At 37.0% G+C, this 27,090-nt stretch overlaps 1 protein-coding gene across 1 annotated transcript in view; it reads left to right on the forward strand.

Annotated features, from left to right (window-relative positions):
- The first annotated feature begins 6,273 nt into the window (after positions 1 to 6,273).
- LOC145666907 (oxaloacetate tautomerase Fahd2a, mitochondrial-like) overlaps positions 6,274 to 27,090 on the forward strand; it is a 30,481-nt gene continuing 9,664 nt past the window's right edge. The window contains exons 1-3 of the mRNA XM_081734498.1: positions 6,274 to 7,232; positions 17,838 to 18,054; positions 24,379 to 24,707. Of these exons, the coding sequence (XP_081590624.1) occupies positions 6,838 to 7,232; positions 17,838 to 18,054; positions 24,379 to 24,707 (941 nt within the window). The 5' untranslated portion in view covers positions 6,274 to 6,837. The remainder of the gene's footprint in view (positions 7,233 to 17,837; positions 18,055 to 24,378; positions 24,708 to 27,090) is intronic.

Here is a 27,090-nt window from a genome sequence, read left to right on the forward strand (position 1 = left end):
GCTAGATTTGCGGAACTTTACGCTTATTTGGGGCTACAGCATGGATATATGGTTAGCAAACGTATCTTCGACATAGGATATCAGGGTTTGATTTCCAGTAGGAGCATATATCGACCCCAGAAAACAGAAAGGTGCCAAGCGCCAAAATGCAAATTTCTCAGGAGATGAATAAAAACGAATGAAACACTAATTAATTCCGATTCCTTCTTTCTTCTAGAATTCAGTTTTTACTGCAAACCTTTCATATTGTCTCATTTCTGCACCACATTAAACATGAAATGGATTCTAATGGATTAACGAATTCTACGTTAAACAGTATATCTACGTGTTGGTGCTGAAAATGAATAGTCAAATAAAATACTTAGTTGCTTTAGAAATGATGTGAAAAAGGAAATTACCTGCTTCAGTAATAATTTGATGGAGTGTCATATGCAGTTGTCACTAATTATATTTCTGTGAAGCGGGATTTAAATCATGTGCCGTCAAGTGTCTAAATGATGTGTTGGAGACAGTTGTGGAGCTCTTTAGCACCATACTGTATACTGGGCAGCAGTGGACATCTCAACCACCTGCGCATTGGGCAAACATGACATAACGCTAGCCGATATCCAATGTATATTACTTCATCACAACAATGAGGATTGGCCTTTATGCAGTCCCGATCTTAATGCTTTGGAAGAAGAGGAGGCCTGCTCTAAATCTCATCGCAATCTTGAAGCTCTGAGAGCAGATTTGGTGCAGATATCACAGCATCGGCGGTGGTGAGTTCGGCGATTGGTAAGTGGGAGGTATGTAAAGGACAAGGGTCAAATTATTGAATAACCATCTGTTGATGCAGATGGTGTATAGGTAAGAATTTAATGCCATACATTACACTGTATCGTCAATTACTGTGTAAGTGACTTTCTATCAGGGACAAATTCTAAGGCTGTATTAGATATTGTAGATGTATATTCTGATGTAGAAGTACGGAACAGATAACGATCTCTTCATTATAAATTAATTGTGTTAAATGAGCTAAATAACATTTTATTTATTCAGTAAAAGTCCATTATTACTCACATCAGAGTCAAGCATCTATACAGTCAAAATGTATCTAATGGTGTCGTATGGTGGAAATTGTAAGATTCTATGATATTGATTTTGTTCCTTCTTATCACGTAGTCGCCTACTTTGTGACTATAACATTTTCTTCTAATAGACAATGGTATATGTAACTGTTGGCGGCCGACAAAGAATTGCAGGCGTCTACATTCAAAATAATTTTGAAGAATATTTTGCCGCAGTTTGAAGGTGGTTGTTTGTTGGCTGATGTGCGTAGTCCCTAATACTTAATATATATATATATATATATATATATATATATATATATATATATATATATATATATATATATATATATAATGGCCGTATACATAATCGACTAGTTCTGTCTGCGTCTTCAAGTAAACTCATGTGTAAAGAATTCTACTACCAATGTCCTAGTTAGCTAGCAGTCAAGGTCATTTATATTATGCAATGTGACGCTCTGGGGACATGTGAGCCAACTGTCATTACACGTAATCTCGATGTTGTGCGCTTCAGTTGGTTATGCTTTGTTGATCCTTTAGATGAAGAATATATAACATATCATATGAGTAATCTATTTGTAGTCATGAATAATAATGCTGAAGATTGCACAAGGAAAAGCTTATATAATGTCAATTTGAGCTAAAGGAAAGCAATAAATTACGCAGGTTTAAGAATAATAAAACAAATATTAGTTTTATTTATTTTTTATTTTTTTTTAAAAGGTATACATTATATGAATAAACCTTCTGAGAAATTAGACGTACCGAGATAAGGAAATGGCAACGATTTCCTGTTTAGTAGCTGACAGATGTCTTCTACGAAATCATAAAAGTGGAGTTTCCTCAGAAAGAACTTAAAAATTGATCGCGTACTTGCCTTGAGCGGCGGACGTGGGAATATCTCCGGTGGGAATTCAAGTTAACCAAATCAAATATTAGTTATACCCAATGGTTCAGGATTTCGTTTCGGGGGGTAATCTATGCACAACACGTGAATAAACACTTATATTTTTCCTTTTGGGAGCCGACAAATTTTAATGAAGTTATGCATATAACAAATTTATTTTGGAACAGGGGCTTGAGCCCGATAACACCCTAAATACGCAACTGGTTATACCTAACCACCTGTGTAGATCGAGGTTTTATTTAACCTTAGCGTTGAAAGGGGACATCAAGCTTGAAATATTATATCAATATATTAGTATTGTACAGGATGGTCCACAAGTCCTGCATGAATATACTAGACGCCCAGGTGTATATACTAGACGAAAATAAATCGACACATTTTTTTTTGTTTCTTTCGGAAAATAAATTAAGGGGGGGCAAAGAGCCCTCTTTCAAAAAAAAAAAAAGATCCTCTTGATTAAAAGGGCCACATTAAAGAAACTTAACTCTGCCGATGCAAAGATGACTTCAAAGTAGGAAATACGGATTTTGTCGTTTTTGCGAGAAAAGAGTTGCAGGAGCAATGACCCCCCCTCCCCCTCCGCACAATCCTTACGGAAATTGGATTTCGGTGAAAATGAAACTGTGATATGTTGTAGATGTTGTGATCCTGAGAAAAAGTCTCAATTTGTATGTACAACCACCAATCACTGACCGTTTGGCCACTACAGGGTCGCTTTTTTGAAAACAGCATAAGGTAACGTTATTATGGATTTCGGTGGAATTGCTTGAAACCGTGATATGTTGTAGATATTGGGACCCTGAGGAAAAGTCTTAATGGGCACAACTACCACTCACTGACCGTTAGACCACTACGAGGCTACTTTTTTTGAAAGCAATCGAAGATATTAATGTTCTGGATTTCGGTGAAAATGACTCCCACCCAACACAAGTACATACTGATCATGTGTAAAGAATGTTCCTCGAGGTACATTGGAATGTACATGATAGGTACGTGAATAGAGCAATCATGTGAAATACACATGTAAGGAATAAGGTTACTTCCGCCCAAAAGTACGTGCATGACACATACCGAGGAATGTATCTATTATGTGTATATCACGTACCGTGTATGTACTTGACACATTTACTTGGCATTGGCATGTGCCAGGAATGTACTAGGCATGTCAGTAATGTTCCTTAGGGCAGTGCTATGCAACTGGGGGTGCGAGTACTTAAATACTAAAACCTTAACGCTTCATTTTTACGTTCGAATTTAGGAGCTTGTACTTTTAAATAAAGCCAAGCAACTAACTCTGAAAATATATGACCTCCGGCATCTGTGTGGCAATTTAGCTATCTATTAAAATACTACAGTAACATTTACGAGCGACCGAGCTCTAACCTATAATCTTAGCATTCAAAACTTTGATTTACGGTTATTTGTGATTTCACGTTTATAACAAAGACAAATATTTTTAAAAGAGTGTAGTTTAAATAAATTACTGAAATAAATATTTTTCACAAAGTTTATCCTTTTAAATTATTGTTCAAAGGCCTTTGCCTTTAGTAAGCCTTCTCCGAAATACATGCAAATGAATTGTGCTGCCATCTTTGGAGCTCTTTTAAAATACACATATATGTTTCTCGACAATGAGATCTCAGAAACTACAGGCTCTAGAAAGATGACGTTTTCACTGATCGATTGCAAATTTCATGTAGATTGTCCAGTTCTAATTGAATATTTAAAAAACATGGGCACTATTTCTTTAGTACATTTTTACGGGTACATTGGAAGTGTTGAACTTTCAAAAAAATAAAATAAAACATCACATCCTAATCATTACACATTCCAACACCACACTGTTGTATATAGCGATTGTATATGTCTCCGGCATTTGTTTCATAGAAAATAATAATGGAAAAGGAAGGATAACCATTTCCTGAAGGATGTCTATATTATCAGGCTGAATTTCTTTAAGGAGTTAGTTTATACTTAAACTTACGTCTTCCCGCAAATTTTATTTAACGTCTAGTTTTAACGTACAGGTTTTGAACTAATTCTCTGCTGTGTAACGTCACAATATAACCATCAATGCTAATTTTATGAGGACAATTCTGCCAGTGGGGTTTAGAATGTTACAACCTAGAGAACGCATCAAACGTCAGAAAATTGCAAAATGACACACACAATATATTACAATGTGGCTAAACTCAGAAAGTGGCTATAGAAGTGAAAAGCATATGGCTAAAAAGCCACTATTGGCTCTTTGGAAATTATGTGACTAACGACGTTCTCAAAATGGCCAGATCTCGTCACAAAGTGGCTAAATTGGCAACCCTAGTCGCAATACGAAGCAACTTACGCACAACCATGCCATGGTACATGGGGTATGTGCCATTCACATTCCTCACATTCCAGTGAAGCATGTAAAAGTACCTTTCAAGTGTCAGAAATTCCTCGAAAGGCACGTACCTAGCGACACGTGCTATGCATATGAAATGTACATTTTTCAAGTACCAGGTACGTAAACGGTACATATGGAACTTAAATGGTACGTTCCTAGAATGTACCTGGTTGGGTGGGCTGAAACTGTGACATGTTGTTAGATGTTGTGATCCTGAGAAAAGGTCTTAATGGGCACAACCACTAATCACTGACCGTTTGTTCACTACAAGGCCACTTTTTTTTTTTTTTTTTTTTTTTTTTTTTTAAGCAGCCGAGTCGAAGATTTCAGACTGGATTTCAGTCAAAATGACAAAAACAGTGATACTTTGTAGATATTGTCGTCCTGAGAAAACGTCTCAATGAACACAATCACAAATCACAGCCAGATATAACGATATTTTTGATATCGGTGTAAATGAATGAAACTGTATGTTGTAGTTCTCGTGATCCTGAGAAAAAAAATGTCTAGGGCTTTCCAGGGTTTTCCTTTGTCCCGCAAGATGAATATCTGAATGTTGTCTATGTTTAAATGATCTTGACCGCTACTCTCCCCATCCCTTTTCCGTGTTGTGGGATAGAAATTTTCAGGGTTTCAAACAATTCTACCAAAACTCCAGAGTATCCTTACCTTCTGCTGTTTTAAACATGTGGACCTGTAGTTGCCAAATGGTCACTGATTGGTGGTTGTGTGCATTGAGACTTTTTCTCAGGGTAACAATATTTACAACATATCACAGTTTCAAGCAATTCCACCGAAATCTAGAATAGAATTACCTCGTAAAATTACTGCAACAGGTGTGGTTTAGGTTAATTAATGATAAGCAATGAGAATTCGCACATAATTGGTAACATAAAGTTTATTCAAAGACTTGCGATAAATTTGGGATATCGAAAATTTTTGTGCAAATTCTCATTGCTTATCAATTAACCTAAAACATACTTGTTACAGTAATTTTACGACAACAGTGTTACCAGGAACCGCGTTTCTGTCAAAAAAAAAAAAACACCCATTTTACAGACTTGCATTAAATAGCCTTTTTGTATGGCAACACTGCATCAACCTTGTCACATTTTCCCACCAATGGATAAATGTTGATGCATACTGTATATATACACAGGAATTCAGTCGCAGGAAATCAGTTTTCTGCAACTGAATATTAATTTTTTTCATTTTGCACTTTTTTTTTTTTTTTTTTTTTTTTTACTTTACACTTACGGTAATTTCTTTCGTTACTACACAAAGACATTACAAAATCCAGCATTGGTTATGATCTCGAAAATATCTACATAGAACATGCTTACATTTGTTTCAAGCCTTTATCATTCTTAGATCAAAAGATACACGCAATCAAACTTTGGGTTGCGCAACTTTACGGACACTCTGGAGTAAACCATTTTGTTTTTAGTTAATTTAGCATGGTACCTTAAGAATTATTGGTAGTTTCTATATATTAAAAAATTGTTGAGAATTTTTGGTACAAAGTGTTCATCGAATTATACTGTTTTTAAAAATTATAGTTAGTAGCAACATGACCACTGGCAAGCAAGGGCCAAGATTTCGTCAATGGGGGCCTGGTCCCCTATAGCTCCACCACTGTTTTTGAGTCATTTTGCCGAAGTATAATGTCTTCGAGAACGTGTAGGGACGATTACGCCTATAATATCTTCTAAAATGTAAATTATGACTAGCCATCATTGATTTTTCTAGCTCACGTAGTTCTTTTGTTGTAGTTTATGACCCAAGTTCTTCGCTGACAACTTAGTTTTGGCAGAGGGTCGTGCGCATCCGCAAGCTTTGTGAGTTCAGTCAGATGGTCAGACCACATTGATCTCTCTTCCTATTACGACACTGCGTGAGCTTAGAAAATCGTTTTGGCGTGTTTACGTTAATAACCATTCGTTTGTCTGAACGCATTACCAGACATATAAATTGATATTTACACTATTTGAAGCATTACTAATTCACATCTTTAAATACTCCTAAGGTTATTGAACTACAAATTTTCCACTGTATTAAAATAAAAGTTGTGCACGTGTTACAGGGAAATATATTTCACCTTGTGCTACAGGAAAATACTTTCTCTTGTTCCAAGGAAATTTATAGCATACAATGCAACGTTATCAGTGCCTTCTGCGCTGCGGGGAAGAACCAATGAAGAACTAGAACCTTGACATTGTTTACATGCTACAAGAAAGCGGTTTCTGAGCTCGGCTGTCACATTTTCTCCCCTTGATAGTAAGAGAGACATGTAGTGAGTTATCTTCGCTCATTTGGTGCAAGTGTGTTGTGCATTGAAACACCTTTGCTTCGTCAGTGAGTGTGTGAATGTATATGTGAAACTTCGCCTAGTTAAATTACTATTAGATTATTAAGTTTGGAATGTTGAAAGTATATCTGTGTTCCTTGACGATTTCTACGACACAGAAAGAAAAATGACGGGTGCGCTTCTCAATTTATACTCGATCAAATCGATTCGATTCTCTAACCAAACAGCTTTTATCTTCCTTCGTTGCGGAAGGAATTTTGCCAATCTAAACACAGATAACGCTTATCTTAATTCTTCAGTACATAACTGTTTGTTACGTAGTTCAAAGTACAATTATGTAAACACTTTTGCTGTTCAATGTGCTAGATTTTCCACATCACAACAACATCCAATGCGATTTGTACAATTTTCAGTTAACAATGGCCCGCAAAGACTTGGTGTCCAATTACAATCGGATTCTGACGTCATAGATGTCAGTAGTGTTGATCTTACTATTCCCAATACGTTATTGAAGTTCCTGAGGAAAAATGAAGATGATGATGTGCTGACAAGAACTAAAAGGTAATATTGTATTTTTATGTATTAATTAATTGATGTTCATGTTTCTATAGCTTAATGAAGTCCCATATTTATCACATTTAGAGAATTGTAAATAATAAGTAGGAGAACGCTTTGACAGGTAGCCAGTGGCGTATTTACGATTTTGTTTCGGGAGGGGCTTTGCTAACTTTCGGGGGGAGCTTTGCCTGAAAATGTGAAAATTCTGCAAGATATTTCATATACTTTACTATAGTAAGTAAGATTTCGGGGGGGGGGGTTAAGCCTGGAAGCCCCCCCCTAAATACGCCACTGCAGGTAGCCTACTTCATTAATTGGGGTGTACGCTATTGAGGCGTCGAATCAACTTACCTTGCCCACAAGGGCAACCATCAGGGGGACAAGATGGGGCGCTTGCCCCCTCTAGAGAAAAAAGTACTTCGGAAGATCGAAAAACCCAATATATTTTTTTAGAATAGTTACCGCTAAATTTGAGACTATATTTGAAATGTCGCATATACTTGCTCCCCCTAGAAACCACAATATGGGCACCCTTGCTTGCCCATAAAAGATAAGTCCAATTCTCATTTCAGACAAACTTTCGGTGCAAAGTGACCTCAGTTAACTACCGTTCTCTGAGCTGTTGGTTGATTTTGAACACCTCTTTCAGTACCGAGGGCATTGTATATGACTTACAGTTCAGCGTGGGATCCCCATGAACTCCTACTGAGAATTGAACTCGGGTCTTTCATACCGAAGTTATGTATGCTAATCATCAGCGTGTGAAATCATAATAGTCGAAGTGGAAGTAGATAAGTGTTATAATTATATATATAAACACTGGAATGTTTCGAGTTGATTTTGAGTTTAACATCCTTTTCAGCAGCGAGGCTATATGAGACGGGACCTACTGATTAACGTGGAATCCGAACCACAAGAACTTCCGCCGGGAATCGAACCCGGGTCTCCTACACCAAAGGTGCGTACGCTAACCGCTTAGCCACGAGGAGCTCTGAAATGTTTCGACATGGAGAGTTTGTTCACATATTTGAACATCCTAATTACTAAATTGTGTAGAGATACCGTTAACTAGTTTACTCATTAATTAGGCCTACAAGTGAAATATACTTCAATTAGCCTCATATATGAATTATTGTAATCAATTTGCAAACTTCTGTCAATAGTGATAATTTTATTAACTGCCCCAAGTAAGTTACTAATGGAGGGAATCTTCTTCCAAGAATATTAAGTGGAAAGTTCCTCCACCCCCAGTATTTCGTACCCTGAAGGCTGGGTATTGTCTGGCTTTCCCTGAAGGCTGGGTATTGTCTGGCTTTCCCTGAAGGCTGGGTTTAGTCCATTACCTCATGCAGCAGGGTACTAAGCCAATGAAGCAGGGGTAGGATGACCAGTTCTTTTCCCTCGTGGTTTACAAAAGTATATGCAAAACTGGAATTTAAAAAAAAAAAAACGACTGAAGAGAGATTCAGAATAAGATTAGGGACGCCACGTCACTGGCGCAAATCACGAGGAGATGAGCGGGACATGTCCCCTCCAATCTTGGAACTGAGGAGGACTCTCCCCCCAATAATCGGATTTGAAATGTGTTTTGGGGAGAAATTTGATTATTTTTGTCCGATTGCCACACAGGAACGTGAGATGAAATTGATGTCTCCCAAGAATAAGCCTCAAATCTGCCTGCCTCCCAACGTTGAAAACAACTTTGCTTCTCTGATCCTCCACAACATTCTTTTTCAACTTCATAAATATTTTGGACATCGCAAATATAGCACACATCAATTGCGTATTTGCTCGGCACTCATTCTGGCTTAGACGTTTAAAGTGCGTTCAAAGTGACAAACGTTTAGCAGATATGAACGTTCTGTGGCTGAGATTTTTAAAGCATATAAACTAGGTAATACTAACAAAGTTCTGATGAAAGTTATATTAATCGATAATATACCAGGTGAAAGTTGGACAGGACCTTAAAATAGACATTCATTTCTCTGCTTCTTTTTCCTTGAGGCTGATCATGGAATTTTACAACACGTTTCCACATGGTTCAGGCTACCTAAAATAATAATGAGTTTCATTTCACAGTTATGATACTTGGTAGAATTCCAAACTATGTGAATTCAATATTAAAACAATCCGGCTACTATAGAGAATTAATGTGAGGTGAAATCTGTTAAATGTAAATTTCTACATCTTTCTGCCTTAGTTGAGAAATACAGGGAAGATTTAATTTTTTCTTAAGACGCTGAATCGATTCTAAAAAAGGGGGTTGCGGTGGCTCAGTGGTAGAGCGTTCACCTCTAGTGCATGGGGTTCTTGGTTCTATCCCAGCTCGTGCCAAGTGAACTTTGTGGTAGACAATCACCGTGTACGTGGGTTTCCGTTTCCTCCCTTTCTCCATTCCACCATCTCATTCATTTCTCATTATCACCATCTCCTTTAGCCTAGCCGGCATAACCGTTGTATGTAAGATTTCATTTCATTTTCGATTCTAAAAAAAATGATTGGTGTTATCCATTATCATTTTTGTTCTATGGCGATCAATACTAAAACTGGGAACGGTTGATTTTTACCACTTCCGGTATGAACAGAAGGTAAACGTAGAAGGCTAAACCAGTTCTAATCAATTTAACGCTTTATGAATAAGTATCCTTTAACCTTCTCTTAACTTCCTATTCAAACCGTGGAAATAGCAAGGATAAATCAACCACTTCCGGTTTTAACGTTGATTGACATAGAATAAAAAAAAACATAATAGTCTAGATAGCCAGAAGCAGTTTTCTGTAATAAATTAAGTATCCCAAGAATATATTCGATCTCTACTCTAGTATCTCTACTAAAACCGGAAGTGGCAGAAATAAACCACTTCCGGTGCTAACGTTGATCTTTATAAAGTAAAGATGGAAACAGCAAGAAGCGGTTTTTTGCAATTAATTAAACGCCCACAAAATATATTCCATTTCCATTATAATCTTTGTATTGAAACCGGATGTGGCAGAAAATTTCTACTACCACTTCCGTTTTCAATATTTATCATGCCATACAAACCAAACTCGTTCTCATGGTGTACACGAGACACTGCTACTTGCTTATTTCGTGGTATCGATCTGAATATGTAACGAATCGAATGACTGAAGTTCGGTTAACTGGAGTTATAAGTAGTAGGTTGAACCGTTTATAACCTTAGTATCGTATTAGGAAGTAAGGAGGAAAAAATCCTTCTTCATTTATTATTGTATTATGTCCTGAAATACCTTGAAAGTGAAGGAAATAGAGCAGAACAAATATACACAATTAATATACGAAGGCAATCTTCAAGCACAGAAGAACATATTTCCTGTTTCCGTGACCACATCCATGTTCCCATCAAAACAATAGACGAATGTCTCCACAATACCTATAAAAGAATTACTTGTATATTTTCGAAATAGGTCCAAATATGCAATTCTTAAATTAAAACGTAGTTTGGTAAGAAAGAAAAAAAAACAAAGAAAGAAAAAGAAAATTTATAAAATACTGAAATTACTATGATCGCTAATCGACAGTATCATCCATAGAGGATCTGTCCATATGTATCTTTATCCTATTAAATCGGTGAAGCCAAAAAGCAACCGAGCATCGGCACGTCTAATTGGCTACTTTCGTTTCCGCATGATTGTTAGCTCAAAACATTGTGATCCTATTGGGCGGAGTGGGCAGAGTAGGGGTGGCGAAACTGTGACTTATGGCTTCAAGATTTTGTTGTAAGGGCAGATCCTCTATTTTATAAGATCCTTGGTATCATCCAACATTTTCTCTTTCTTTCCATTTTTTTAAAATTAAATTTTATAGTATCATAAGAATCCGAACTGTGGTTATGGAAAAGAATGGAGAAATTTAGCTCTTTTTGACGAAAGACCAACGAGTAAGCTGCGCCAGCCTTAGGCAATCATCTACCCTATGCATTAGCACTATTTACCACACCCTAGAAAGAGCACACGTTAATAGCGACGATTTTAAGTACCTTATCCCCATCATAATTTTAATAGCGTTAATAGAAATATAGAATTCGTCCAATAATAATAATAATAATAATAATAATAATAATAATAATAATAATAATAATAATAATAATAATAATAATAATAATAATAATAATAATAATAATCTATTAATAAAACAGTTGGAGTGTCAGTGAGCGTTCCTATTTAGCGTTCCTTTCAGACCAAGCCTATATGAAACGTGGAACTACAGCTTAAATTGGGGAATATGATCTCTCGCCGGGTCCCCCGCGCCAAAAACGCGTAGGACCTACGCGCATACGATGTTGGGTACCTACGCAACCTTTGTTTTTTTTTTAGCCCATGATTTACATGGCGGGGGGATTTTAATTTCAGTTTAGTGATTTTTTTCTTCAAATTGAATTAAATGTTCCTTGGTTTTTCAAATCGATTTGACATCATATACAGTGGGTTCAAAAATTCATTCCGCAGTGGATGTAGTGCTTGTTTTGTGAGAATAGGATTGAAACATTTAATTTTCACCTTGTGTATGTGTATGTTATGCAAATGTTAGACATAGACAGGAACGAGGCTAGACTTTATCTTTCAACTCAATAGAGACGTATAGTACACAATAAAGACTGTTTACGTTACGTTGTAGCTGAACAAAATGATATGGATGAAGAGTGACGACGTCAGCTTTAATTTCTTGGGGGTAGGAATCACAGAAGATTTTTTTTTTTTTGGGAGGGGAAGCTTTTTGTATACCGAAAATTTTATATAGATCAATCATAACATACATGTTAGGGGGGCTCTCCGCTTACTCCATTTAGCATCATCACTGTGGATGGATGTAAATCCTAAGGTGTAGTTTTCGAAGAAAATAATTCTCTTGTACATCTAAAAATTGATGCTGCACACCTTCTAAAAGTACTGGAGAGATTTGAGAAAAGCCTTCGTGTCTCGTCCTAAACGAAAGAAAAATCCCTATCTACCTTTGGTGGGTACCGACCGACTCCCGGGATATGGAGTCAGCTTCTACTAAGGGCCTTCTCGGAGGGCGGATGAGCGGGTGAAGGTCAGGGTGCCTTCTTGCCCTTAGGAGAGGAAACTGTCCTGAAAGTTGGATGAACCAGTAGGTGGTCAACGGCATGGAGATGTGGAGAGGAAATGGGAATACTACCACATTATTATTTTCCCAGGAGGGACGAAGGAGGAGAATAAATAAATATAATGATGGGTCTTCCTGAGGTAAAACATTCCAGAGGTAAAATAGTCCTCCGTTTGGATCTCCGGGTGGGGATTACTCCAGGAAGAATCATTAGAAAAGAAAATAATAGTAACTTTAATTTCAGCATAGGAACCAGGAACGTACGAACTCTACGACGTGAGGGAAAACTTGAAAATTTAAAAGTAGAAATGGACAAATGTAAAGTGGACATAGTGGGCTTGAGCGAAGTGAGATGGCCAGGGAAAGATGAGATAGTATCGGGAAATTATAGAATATACCATTCGGGTGGTGATAAGGCCGAGAATGATGTGGCGACAGCAATGAAGAACGAAGTAGCAAGAAGTGTAACCAAAGTAGTATGCTGCACTGATCGCTTGATGTTTGTAAAACTACGTGCAAAACCAATGGATATTGAGATAATACAAGTGTATATGCCAACACGTTGACGCTAGTAGTCTACTATTCCACGCTTAATTGCATGTATGGAGAGATGCCCGCGACCATTCTGTCTATTTAATGAACGAGCTCCGTTTTTAACATTCATCCCGCCCGTAGTTGCTCGAATTTGGACCTGAGTCCTTGTGCACGGGGTGCATCGCCAGGATTTGTCCTCTAATCCTGATTCGCCTAAACGATGTAACACCCATTCTCTGAGGGAGTGGGATACGCCCACTGCGCGGCCAGACCGAAGTCCTAAGTGCCTACCAGTTAATCTACTGGTGGGAGCAGACTTCTAGCGAGGCAGTCCTACCATGCTCTGCAAGCATGGCGCCCGAGCGTTACAAGACAAGCTCACCTCTCGCCCATGCTCACCATTACCCAGATTCCTGGGATTGGCTCATATGAGCTACCGAATCCCACAGTATGACCACAGCCTGCAGAGTCCAACCCAAATCCGGGGCCCCAGGCAATGCCCGAGGTTGCTTGTTCAATCCCGGCCCTGCCTACCTTTATAGTTCAACTGGCAACCGCCTTGTCGTGTAGAGGTACCACGCACACGTCGAGATACTCCCGTATCTCATCCCGGACCCAATGGTACATGTTAAAGTCACAATATGAGTTTGGTGCCGACCCATATCCTACAGAGTTTCCTCCCTTCCGTGGGATCAGAGCCTTACCCAGATTCGTGGGATCAAGAAAAATGGGAGGAAAAGTCGAAAATGGAACTTGGAGCGACTAAGAAAAATCGACGATGATGTGAAAGAAGAGACTGAAGAAAAATTCTGTGCAATGGAAGATATGGTCGACAGTACAGAAAATAGTTGGGGAAAAGTTAAACAGATTCTACTTGACACACTTCACAATAACATTGGCAGAATGGAAAGAGCACCGAGGAAACCACATATAACTGAAGCAATGCTTAAGAAGATGGAGGAACGCAGAAGGACGATAAACACGGACATCAAAGAATGCAGAAGACTGAATAATGAATTGAGAAGAGAAACGGACAAAGCCAAAGAAAGTACATGGAGCAAATATGTGAAGAAATAAGGGAACTTCAACGGCGCGGCAGATATGATCTGATGTATGTACCAGAAAGCACAAGAACTAGGAGGGGGGGAGGAATACATAAAAGATCTGTATGATCAGAAGAACCGCCCCGCAGATATTGAGATCGAAGCAGAGGAAGAGATGGATGATGATGAAAAATGACCCAATATATTGAAAAGTGAAGTAGTACAAGCAACCAAAGACATGCGAAGGGGAAAGGCCACTGGAGACGACGACATATCAGTAGATTTGCTCAAGGAATTAGGAGACAATGCAATGAAAGTGCTGACTTTACTTATTAACAAGATCTATCTGAGTGGAGAATGGCCGAAGGATTTTCTTGATGTTACAATGATTGCATTGCCCATGAAAAAAGGAAGCAAAGAAGTGCAGCGATCACAGAACCATTAGCCTGATTTCCTACACTGGATAGATTATTGCAAGCATACTGAACAGGCGGCTGGAAAGTAAGATAGATGAGAGGTTAGAAGATCAATTTGGGATCCGGAAAGGAAAAGGCACCGGAGACGCTATTGGATTCAAGAGAATTATATCAGAAAGAATTCTTGATGTAAAGTAAGAGTTGTGTTTGTGCTTCATCGACTGGCGAAAAGCTTTCGACCTGGTCAATTGGACGAAACTTCTAAAAATACTTAAAGAATTTGGAGTCAACTGGAGAGATGGACGACTCATTAAAAAACCTGTACATAGGACAACGAGTGAAGTTGCCCTTGAATGAAGGAGAAACCAATAGTATGGAGATTAGAAGAGGAGCCAGACAAGGATGTGGTAGGTCGCCCCAATTATCCAACATTTACAGTGAACGGTTAATGAAAGAAGCACTAATGAGAATTGGAGACTTCAATATTGGAGGGCAGATCATTAACAAGTTCAGGTATGCAAATGATACGGGTATTATATCTAGAACCGAAAAAGAACTACAGGAGATGATTGACAAAATAGTTGACATTGAAAAACTATACAGAGTGGAAACCAACATCGAAAAGTCGACCCGTAGAAACATGCCCTTACGGATCAAGAGTAAAACAAAGAGAATTTGGAGAGGTCGATAATATCTAGTACCTGGGAAGTATTTTGACGAAAGACGCTTACTGCACCAAAGAGATCAGGTCAAGAATTGACTGAGCTAAAAAAGCATTCAACAAGAAAAGATCATTCTTAACAAGCAGTCTCAATATTGGACTTAAGAAGAAGTGCTATATGTTGAGTATTGGACTGTATGGTTCAGATACTTAGACATTACGGAAGTTAGAGGAGAAATATTTAGAGAGCTTCGAAATGTAGTGTTGGAGGAAGATGGAGAAGATTAAATGGACGGAGAGAGTAACAAACGAAGATACTTTAAAACGGATAGGAGAGAAGAGGACACTTCTATCCAGCATCCTTCATAGGAAGGCCAATTGGATTGGACATATCTTGCGAAGAAATTGTCTTCTTCATACCGCCATAGAAGGAAAGATGGATGGGAAGCGAGAAATAGGAAGAAGAACACAGATGATCGATGATTTGAGAAATAGGAGAAAATATTGAGAGTTGAAAGAGGAATCAGAAGATCGAGAAACGTGGAAGAAATATTTCCAGACCCATATCTAAAACTGAAAAGAAAATTCCCATTAGTCCCAAGACCTGCCGAAAGGCAGAATACTTAATAATAATAATAATAATAATAATAATAATAATAATAATAATAATAATAATAATAATAATAATAATAATAATAATAATAATAATAATAATAATAATAATGCAGGGTGGCACATATGTCACGCATGGGTTAAAACAGTGTATAACGTTTGTGTTTGTAAATGCAAGTAATTATTCTTGTCACAGGAAAGAAGTTACATGTTTGGGAGATTTGAAAACACTATGTGTGAAAAATTATGTCCTTCAAATGTCCGCCATGTGCAGCCTCAGAAAGGTTGGCTCTTTTGAGTACATTGTCTATAACTTTACGAAGAGTTGCTGGCTGTAACGCACGGATCTCTGCCCTTATGTTCTTTTTGAGTTGCTCGATGATTGTTGGTTTGACATATACACGTTCTTTGAGATATTCCCAAAGGAAAAAATCTTGAGCAGTTAAGTCAGGGGAACGTGATGACCAGTTGAAGTCGGTATGATTCCTCTGGGTGAGTATGATTGATCTTTGATTTTCAAAATACAGTTCAATTAGTTTCCTGCGTTTTTCAGGACTCAGTCTCTCCATGATGAATCTACCAGGATTCCTTTACAATCCTGAAAAAGAAAAACTTCCATTAATAACTTACCAAACAAAATATGAGGCATTAAAACCCATGCGTGACGTATGTGCCATCCCATAATAATAATAATAATAATAATAATAATAATAATAATAATAATAATAATAATAATAATAATAATAATAATAATAATAATAATAATAATAATAATTTCATCTATTAGGATGAAATCGATACTGAAACATACCCTTTTGATTATGACATTGTTTTTAAAACAAGATTGATGTATGATTAATGAATATCAATAATGAATTATAAGTATAGTGTATGATTAATGAAATACAACTCGGAGATTCTGATTAACTCTTATTTTGTGTTTAACTACGATGTTGTATAAAGATATTATTAGTCGATAGATTACATTCAAAGGAACAAAGTAACATACTTAAGGGGAAATTTTCTCATGCATAGTGTAAAGTTCTGCTTATGTAGGTGTAGGTAGAGCATAGATAGTGCTAAATTCAACTCGGGAAGGTTTCTTTTACTACTGAATTTTATTATAAAAATCTCCTTATTATAAATGGTATGATACAAAAATCATTCTAGTACAAAGAGTTCACTAATACTAAATAAAGAGAGATATCTCAAAGCCCGAGCAACTTAGGGAATGATCTCCACAGAGCTCCGAGCAAGCTAGGTGGAGTGGATTTACAATCCCCAATGCTCCACGCAAGCAAGGGCGTGTTTAAAGGTCACATAGCTCCACCCAAGAAGAAGACTGACGCTAAGAGTCTCAACAGTGCTCCGAGTGAGTAGGAAAGGAGGCCTAGAGATCCGAGCAAACTAAAGACTTTGGGTTAGGTTCCTCTCAAAGATCCAGGCAAGCTGAGAGAGTGCAAGTGACCTGCAGGAGACTGATGGAAATTCCTGTGATCCTCCTGTTTTATAAGTGCTCCAGTGTTGTGGTGGCGCTCATGGTTCTTCGTCGTCACGTGACCAGTGGTGTCACTGGGGTTTCTGTCGTTTGCCACTGTAGAAAGTCGTAGTAGGACGCACATGGTTGATGTTTATAAATATGAGTACATGTTGGTTGTTAGTAAACAGAGTCATGTACGGAATATTACATTAGTTTTCGAGAAAATCGAACTTTTATGGCAATAAGAAGTACGAGTAAGTCGTTCGTTGCCAATATGACAGATGCTTTAAGAAATTGTTTAATTAGTTATTGTGAGGGTTGACGTTGCATTATGGGCTATGCACCCACTAACTGCGTTTGATTTAAGCCCTGGTCGTGGTTTGATTCCAAATGTAATAGTAGATCCTGTCCTTCTTAACCTCAATGCATAAGAATCAGTGACAGCGCTAGCTTTAACTTTTTGGGTGGGGCAAATAAAAGAGCAGAGACATTTTTGCAGGGGCTTTTTTTTTTTTTTTTTTTTTTTTTGTATACGGAACTTAATAGTTTTATATTATTTGACTTAGGACAACATGTCTGGGGGACGGACGAAGCCACCGGTGGGCGCCCTCTCACATCGCTCCCTCTAATGTCGCAAAACTTTAAACAAAACTAAAGAAATAAATAAAAATCATTACAGTTTATCTTCAAGGAGTAGCTATATTGAATGGTGTTAAATATTGTATCTCAAAGATTAATAATGTGTAACTTAATAAAGTAGCAATTTTATACTTTCAGGATAGTAGCTGAAGCAAGGTCTTTAGTGTCTTTGGATTCTGTTACTTTTCATGCGCCAATTACAGAGCCTTCCAAAATAGTATGTATTGGTAGAAATTACCAGGAACACATCGATGAACAAAAAGCAGCACAACCAGAAGAACCTATATTTTTTAGTAAATTTAGCAGCTGTATTATTGGCCCGAATGATGATATTAAACACCCTGCTATATCTAATGTAAGTATAGTACCACCAGTCTATTATGAATAAGTAAAAAATTTAGACAGTGCAAATCAAGCTTATGTTTATGTTTCAACTTGACTTGAGAAATATGTGTATAGACAGGGAAGTGATAAGGAGAGGGGAGACTCTGAAATTTGGAATTAGAGCGCTTTCCCTTCTGTAGAATGGTTTCAGAACGAACGAACTTATAATAAAAAGACCAATTTATGAAAAAAATTCTATTTAACATATACAGATGGTTATCAGAATACACTTATCAATACGACGTGGTACTACCATTAGCCTGTAGAACAACTGGAATTGAGCTGTATAAGTTATGAATGATTTATAGTATCATTCCTTACGCAGCGCAGTACTCAGTTTGTCAGGGAAGATGGAGGGTATATGTCCCGGGATCTTGAGCCTTTTCTTCGCTCTAAAGTGTTGTCGGTAACCAGTGGTTTGGATATTGGAATCCGGATGTTCAGCTTATGGAACTAACAACGGACTGACTGTTGGAATAGGCTATTTCAGATGCTTATTGAATTCCATGGTCAGTTTTGCCGGATTCCCTACATCAGGAGTGGCCGAGACGACTGGCAAGTCGTGAGAAGTGGCCCGGGGTGATCTGTATCATACTGTCTGTATCGATCACTGATATTGTTTTATGATTTCCCCATGCAGTGTCGGTGGTTGGACGTTAAAAGTTGGGGGGGGGGGGGCAAGACATGATCTTAACAATTGTATATCAATGTTAAATTTCCTGATTGTTTCTAACATTGTTTGATGAAAGGTTGTATAAGTAATAGGATATTATCTTTTTTCACTTAAAATGCCGTATATCGTATTTCTATTTTATAAAGTAAATTCATAAGACCAATACAGGTAGGTACTAGCCCTTTACACTCTTAAACAACGAAAGTGTAAGAAGAGATTTGAGTTCGTGCTCATGAACATCTTAAAATTCTGTCTGGAAAATTGTGTGATCAGATTATTTAATAAATTGGCCAAACAAATAAATAGAAGGGATAATATTAATCATAGTAATGAATAATGACGCTTGTTTTGCAGAAGTTATATTGAAACTGGGAATTAATGAACAACTTATACTTTTAATTCCACACATGCCATTAAATGAATGTTTTTACTCTTAGAAAATGAAATACATTAAGTACTGCAAGCATATGCTATGACATTTAAGGAAATATGCAATTGCAATATTAATTGCTTTGACTTGCAATTAAAACGCAATTCCTGTAGCTTTCTTAACTCCACGGAAAGACAAATACCCAATACGTACTCACGCAATATCATATGGCACCATTTTTTCTATGAAACAGTAATACATACAAAACCTTTACCAGAGTGTCCACATTCTGGAAAATAAGTGAAAGTCAGGGAAAGGTCAAGGAAGTAAAAATGTATCATGTGAAGTCAGGGAAATGGCATATTGGTCAGGGTTAGTCAGGGAAAAATCGATTTTGGTCCATTGTTCAATCACTGAATTTATGAAATAGGGTTGATTTCTTTACTGTTACTGGATGCAAAATGTAGTGTTCTCAATGATGATATTGAGGGAGGCAGTGTTCTCTGATATAGTTGTTGAAACTAATTTTCGGCGAAAAACACATATCTAACTGCATCCTGGCATATTTGCTCGAAAGGGTAGACGCTGTTCTATAAGAATTGCTTGGTGCCAAGAGGATATCTGGACAAGTGGCTGAGAACGCGAAGAAATAGTATCTCCAGCTCATAGTGAAAGCTCAGACTGAAGAATTTAAAGAACACTCGAATGAATTCATAGCCAATGATAGAGATGGTATTGGACTTGATAAGTTTTTTACTTAGTCTTAGGAAATGGGAAGAACTTCGTTCACTTATGGTCAGTTATGAAATTGTGTTTTATCTTCTTTCATGGAAACGCATTTTTTGAAAGTGGTTTCACAATAAATAAAATTCTCATTGTTGACAACTTACAAGAAGAATCTCAGGATCATATATGATTCTGTAATAAGAATAGGTGGATCATCAAGATTAATAATTACAAGAGGAATGATAAATTCAGTGAGAAGTTCAATGAGACAATAGCAGTTGTATTTGGAAACGAAAAGAGAAATAAATGCTGGAGACGAGGAGAGGAGAGAGAAACGGAAGATTCAGCAACAACTAAAGGAGCTGGAGGAAAAAGAAAAGAAAATTAAACTGCGGAGACAACAAGAAGGATATTCAGATCAATGAGAAGAAAACTATGCGAGAAAGGATGAAAACACATTTCTAAATGGGTTACATTTAACAACTGCACCAGCAAAAGTATGTGTTACATAATGTGTGTGTTATTTTTTCTTTTTTTTTTAATAATCAGTAAAATCATGTATGAACTGTTTATTACTATATGCAATATTGTAATGCTGTGTAATTGGTATTATAATGTGTTTTTTTTTCATATCTTAAGTACTCTGTATACTGCATACTTTCGTTTGTAACTTTACATTTTGTGTAATATGTAGGCCTAACCAATATCGGCGTAATGCATATGTTTGAAAATTTACATTCCTTTGGAAAGAAAATTGAAAAAAGGAAGAAACAGAAGCGGAAGAAAACGAGGCCAACTATGGGGAGTGTTGAGGCTGGAGTTTCTTTCTTTTTTTCTATATTTTTAAGTTATTCAGGGGTTCAGGGAAATCTGGAACTTTCGTCATGGAAAGTCAGGGAAAAGTCGGAGATCTTTTCTCCAAATTGTGTGTACCCTGTTTACATTTCCAAATGAAATTATACAAGTTAGGGCATCACTTCAAAAAAGTTGGGGGAGGGGGAACTGTCCCCTCTTGCCCTCCTAATCGCCGCCGGGGGACATATCTTTTCTTTTATGTTCTATATCTTTTATGTGAACTGGGCTAGTGAAAAGATAAGTAGACCGCTAGTGATATCTGAAATGAACAGTAGCCCTAAAATAAAAAGGTTGGTGGCTCCTGCCCTATACGGTCCTTGGTGACACTTCTTTTTAATGTTCGGCGATTGTTGTCACTGAGGCTACTACTATTGGATACATTTACATTCACATTTTGAGCTCATTGAATCTCAGGGAAGTCTCACATTTGCGATTACCGCTGTCTACAAGTTTCAACACAGCTCATGTCCTATAAAAGAGAATAAGACTCCTGTATTTAATCATATAATCACGTAACGTGATAAAGCCCCATCAAAGAAGATAAATTAGATCAATAACCGACGATGGTAAGCACATGGCAATACGAATATTTGGCATTTTTTTATTCCACAGAAGGGGTAAGTAATACCACCAAAATTTAGTTATATATTCAAGTCCTAGAGAACATTTACCATTTTTGTGACAATTCCAAAATATAAGGGGTGGTTCTATGTACCCCTCCCAAATTTTGAGAAGGTATCATCAATGTACCATGTCTTATGAAAGAAAATAGACCCCTGTACTGAACCATATAACATGATAAAATCTAATCAGAGGAGAAATTAGGTCAAAAACCACCAATATTTGAATTTTTGGCAATTATTTTACTCAGAAAAGGGGAACGGGATGGACCACCGACACTCAGAGGTACATGCCATAGTCCAATACTACTATACCAAATTTTAAAATTTGATAGTTTCCAAAATTTAAGGAATGAAATCTTATACACCCTTCCCAAAATTTGGGGTGTGGGTCAAGATATTCATATTAAAATTTAGAGGGGTGGTGAACGTATGCACCTCTGGACCATAGCCAGGGACCTAAGGGCACAAAAGTATTGTTAACCGACGCCAATATTAACTAGCACTTACATTGTGATTTATTGTAGATATTTGAGAGCGGAGTCATACTGAGACTTGTATCACTATAGTCAAGATACTTGAGGCAGTCACAATGAGACTTGTTCCAATATAGTAAAGATATTTGAGGGCAGAATCACACTGAGACTTGTACCACTATAGTCAAGATACTTGAGGGCAGAATCACACTGAGACTTGTACCGCTATAATCAAGATATTTGAGGGCAGAGTCACACTGAGACTTGTAAAACTATAGTCAAGATATTTGAGGGCAGAGTCACAATGAGACTTGTACCACTGTAGTCAAGATAGTTTGAGGGTAGAGTCGCATTGAGACTTGTACCAACATAGTCAAGTAGTAAGTCTTTGTCTTTTGGAGTTAACGTTTCAATGAAAAAAAAATGATATGTTTAAATTAGAGGTTTACATACTTTGTTTGGCAGGATAAAATAAGTTTTGGACTTATCTTAATATTGTAATTTGAACTGGATTTTGGAAACAACTCTAACTTAATCCATTTAATTTGAACAGATGATGTTTTTATAATTTAGCCAGACTAAAATATTTACATAAATTTAAGAAATACAAAATTTAAATAGAATAGAATATTTTAATGTCGTTAATCCTATGATTAGGCAATGGACAACGTCAAAGGATTATACATGGCGTGATTTAAAACATTACACTAGCTACTTTCATACTTTACAATGGGTACATACATGTTGGAATAAATTTCATATTCAAAGATATCACCAGTGGACAAGTAATTTTTGCGCTTCAAAAAATTCATTAATATTATAAAAAGACAAAGCCACTAGACCTTTATATACCTTAGCTTTAAATTTCTCAATAGGCAAATAATGCATATAAGTTGGTAACATATTCATAAATTTTATACCAGCAATAATATAACTTTCTTTAACTTTAGATAATCTACTATAAGGTGTATCAATTATTTTGCTCGATCTTGTATTATATGTGTGTATATCTTGTCTATATAACATAGTTGGAACATTCTGCTTTGTGAAGATCAATACTAGATAAATGTAAAGATTAATTACAGTCATTATCTTTAGTTGAACAAATAGTGGCTTACAATGTTCATTGAAAGATACACCACTGATTATTCTAACAGTCTTCTTTTGTAATAACAACACATCATTAATATAATTACTGTTACTCCAAAATATTAGACCATACGTCATTGTACTTTGGAAAAATGCAAAATATGCAGTTCGTAGATAATTATGTGGCACTGTAGTTCTTAAGGATCGCAACAAACATATTGTTCTTGATAATTTACGACACACATGTTGTATATGTGGTTCCCAGGTCAACTTACTATCTAACATAATGCCAAGAAATTTTATGTTGTCCATACTAATATTAGTGTAATCTTTAAGTGTAAATGTTATCTGTGTAGTCTTATTTTTGTTTAGTAGAAAACCATAATTTCCAAACCATTCTGTGGCTTGCATCAGTGTAATCTTATCTTGCTCGTCTAGGTCAGTCAAATTATTACCTACGTTCAGAAAAGTTGTGTCGTCAGCGTACAGAATAGAATTAGCTTCAATACTCAATGGTAGATCATTTATCATAAGAATGAAAATTAAAGGCCCTAAAACAGAGCCCTGAGGTATACCGTATTTTAGTTCAGCTACTTGTGAGAAGTCCTTATTTACATAGACACTTTGTGTTCGACCTTTTAAATATGTTTTGAAGAAATTCAAACAGTTATGCTGGAATCCACAACTTTTTAGCTTTTTAATTAAAATATGATGGTCTACGCAATCAAACGCTTTACTTAGATCACAAAAGGTAGCAAGTCTGTAATCTTTATTTTCGAATGTTTTATACATATTTCTTATCAACGCATCTATTGCGTCTATCGTAGATTTACCAGCCCTAAACCCAAACTGACATTGACTAACTATATTGCATTTATTTAAGTAATTAATGACTTGCTCTTTTACTACTCCCTCAATAACCTTGGAGAAGATCGGTATTAAATATATTGGACAATAATTCGAAGCATATGTGGGGTCACCCTTTTTTAAGACAGGTACAACCTTAGAGATTTTCAGTTAATTTGTAAATATACTTTCCATAAAACATCTATTAATGCAAACTGTGAGTGGTGAGGCCAGGCAATATAATTAATAATCTTTTTAATCAGATAATTTCCTAGGCCATATACATCCTTGCTATTTGATGATTTAAATGTATTAACTACTGGAATTATCTTCTTCGGATTCACATATTGGAATACGAATGTGTATGGATAAGTGATTTGTGTATCATCCTGATTATTATCAGTGATGTTTGTACTATTCATTTTGATTTCTTCAACTGAGTTTACGAAAAAGGTATTTAGTATGTCTGGTGAAACAAGCTCATTTTGTTTTCTTTACTACCATTCACCTTGTTAATTATTTTCCCAGCCTCTTTACATTTATTTGTTGCTTTTTCAATACAATTTTGATTATAATACAATATACTTCCAGATTACAATAATTTTGGTGTATTACAATATGTATTCCTTTTTGCATCTAGAAATTAGATTGGGAAGTAGAGCTAGCCGTTGTCATAGGAAAAACGGCTAAGAATGTTCACCGTGAAAATGCCATGGAATACGTTTTCGGATACACGGTAGCACAAGATATTACTGCAAGGGACTGGCAAAAGAGAAATGGCGGACAATGGTTACTGGGCAAATCTGTCGACACATCGTGCCCACTTGGACCAGCAGTTGTTCTAAAAGAATCTGTCCCTGACGTAAACAAACTCAAACTAAAATGTTGGATTAACGGAGCCTTAAAACAAGAAGGAGAAACATCCCAATTGATTAATAAGATAGATTATATTATCTCCTATCTATCTCAGTAAGTACAACTTTGTTTTTATTTTTAGGATAATTCTAAGTTAATGTAATACAAGTAACAGCAGAAATGAGACAATATGCGGTAGTTACGATAAATTCGCCTGACACTATTTCCCACTTAATTGATATGGTAGTATGGAGGTTAATATACTCGCCTGTTAACGCAGGAGACCTAGGTTTGATTCCTCGAAGGGAGGCATGTAATGTACATTACAAAATGCAATGCAAAATTGCATAACAATTAAAAGATGATAACATAGGTAATATTTCAATAAATGTATAGCATAGTAATGTTTTAGCTACATTTAAATGGTAGAATATGAAATTTGTTTTAAAAAAATAAACAAATGCAAATATCTATACTCATATAATAAATTACTGCTAGGCCGAACAGTACTCATATAATAAATACAAATATAATCTCTTTAAGCTGCAGTCTTAAGACTAGATAAAGCATTAACATCGCTGTCATTTACAGGAAAACAAAATTGGTTAATTTACATGAACTTGAAGTAGAGCAAATGTCGCTTCTTGAGTTGATTGTTGTTCTCACCAGTTAATCGAACCATATTCACAAAAGTAAAGTTAATAATCTGAACCTGAAACAGATCGGAATTTTTTACAGAGTTTATAAACAAACTCAAGTTTTACAGTAAAGTTTTAGAGTTGAGTCCCGTAGTAGTGACAATTTATAACGTATCCAACTTCCGAGAGCTTTTCAGTTATACCACACTATATATATATATACATAGGTTGGATAAAAAGTACTGGCAACCCTGCCGGCACGCGCCAGTCTAGTGACGGAAAACCGCGAGGTGGCAGCACCGGAGAAGACAATCTCAGTTGAGGAACTTAGGTGAGTGGGAACGCTGTTGAGTCAGTCAATCAACGATAGCAGTGGCGTCAAATTGGTATCGCGAGTGGAAGCGCTCTAAACACAATGTTCACTAAACATGAACAGCGTTCGTGGATCAAAATTGAAGTGGCACGTGGTCGTAGTGCACGAGAATGTTTTCAGGGACTGCGGGAAGCCTGTAGTGATGCAGTGTTGCCATACCTCACCGTAGCTCGATGGGTTAAAGTGTTTCGCGAAGGCAGACAGAACGTGGAAGACCGCCAACGTTCTGGACGACCTCTAGTGGACAACATGACAACTCAGCTCCTTGCATCCTTGCTGGACGTGGATAGACGGTGGACTGCGCGTGAGTTATCGGCAGAGGTTGGGGTGTGCCATAAAACTGTGCTTCACATTTTGAATGACATCCTGGGTTTTCGCAAAATTGCAGCACGTTGGGTTCCACATGTCATTTACCGAGGTGCAGAAATGGTACCAATATGCACTGGCACAAGAATTGCTGGACCGCCACCAGAGGGAGGATAACAATTTCTTGGGCAGGATCGTTACCATTGATGAAACCTGGGTTCGATCCTACGAACCATGTTTGAAGCGCCAATCCAACGAATGGAAGCATCCCGGTTCCCCTCGGCCAAAGACTGTGCGCCCTAGTCAGGGAGGAGTGAAGGTGATGTTGATAGTGGCGTATGATTTCCAAGGGGTTATCCTGCACCATGCTGTACCAGCAGGGCAGACTGTGAATGCGCCATATTACTGCACGTTCTTGCAACACCATCTGCGTCCCGCACTTCGGAGAAAGCGACCTGATCTTTTGGCACGGACCCCAATCATTTTGCACGACAATGCACGCTGTCACACAGCTACCATTTTACGTGCCTGGAACTGGGAGATTCTGGAACATCCACCATATTCGCCGGATATGAGTCCGTGCGATTATGACCTGTTTTCCAAGATGAAGCAACCACTTCGCGGACAACGATACAACACCAGACAGGCCATCCTCAATGCCGTAGGGCGGTCGCTGCGAGACATAGCCAGAGAACAACGTGCTGACGGAGTACGGCGCCTTCCATACGTGTGACAGAGGGTTGTGGACATGGGGGATGATTACATTAAAGGAATGTAGAACGTATTTTCCCTTCTAATACAGTCATTTGTAAATTATAACAATTGTGCCATTACTTTTTATCCATCCCTTGTATATATCAATGTCTATGTGTGCTTTAGTGGATCAGATTCATATATACTGTTATGTCTTTAATGACATGGAAACATACTTTAGATTTCTAGTTGGCCGCTTAATAGCTCGATTTATCGTTTTGAAAAAAAAAAAAAAAACTTGCGCATAGGCAGGAAGTCTGCTGAAATAACTGAAGTATACGAAATAATGGCATTTTTAAAAAAATAGTTTTCTGTTATATTAATACTTTTCTTTTGTTGTACAATATACCCAGTTTAGTAAGTTTACCAGTGGATCTTACAAAAGGTTATTCGGTTTATATCTGATCGACTTGGCAACGCTGCTCTC

The sequence above is a fragment of the Thermobia domestica genome, chromosome 12 (assembly GCF_964235325.1).
Source record: "Thermobia domestica chromosome 12, izTheDome1.hap1.1, whole genome shotgun sequence".
In the NCBI taxonomy this organism is placed as follows: Eukaryota; Metazoa; Arthropoda; class Insecta; order Zygentoma; family Lepismatidae; genus Thermobia; species Thermobia domestica.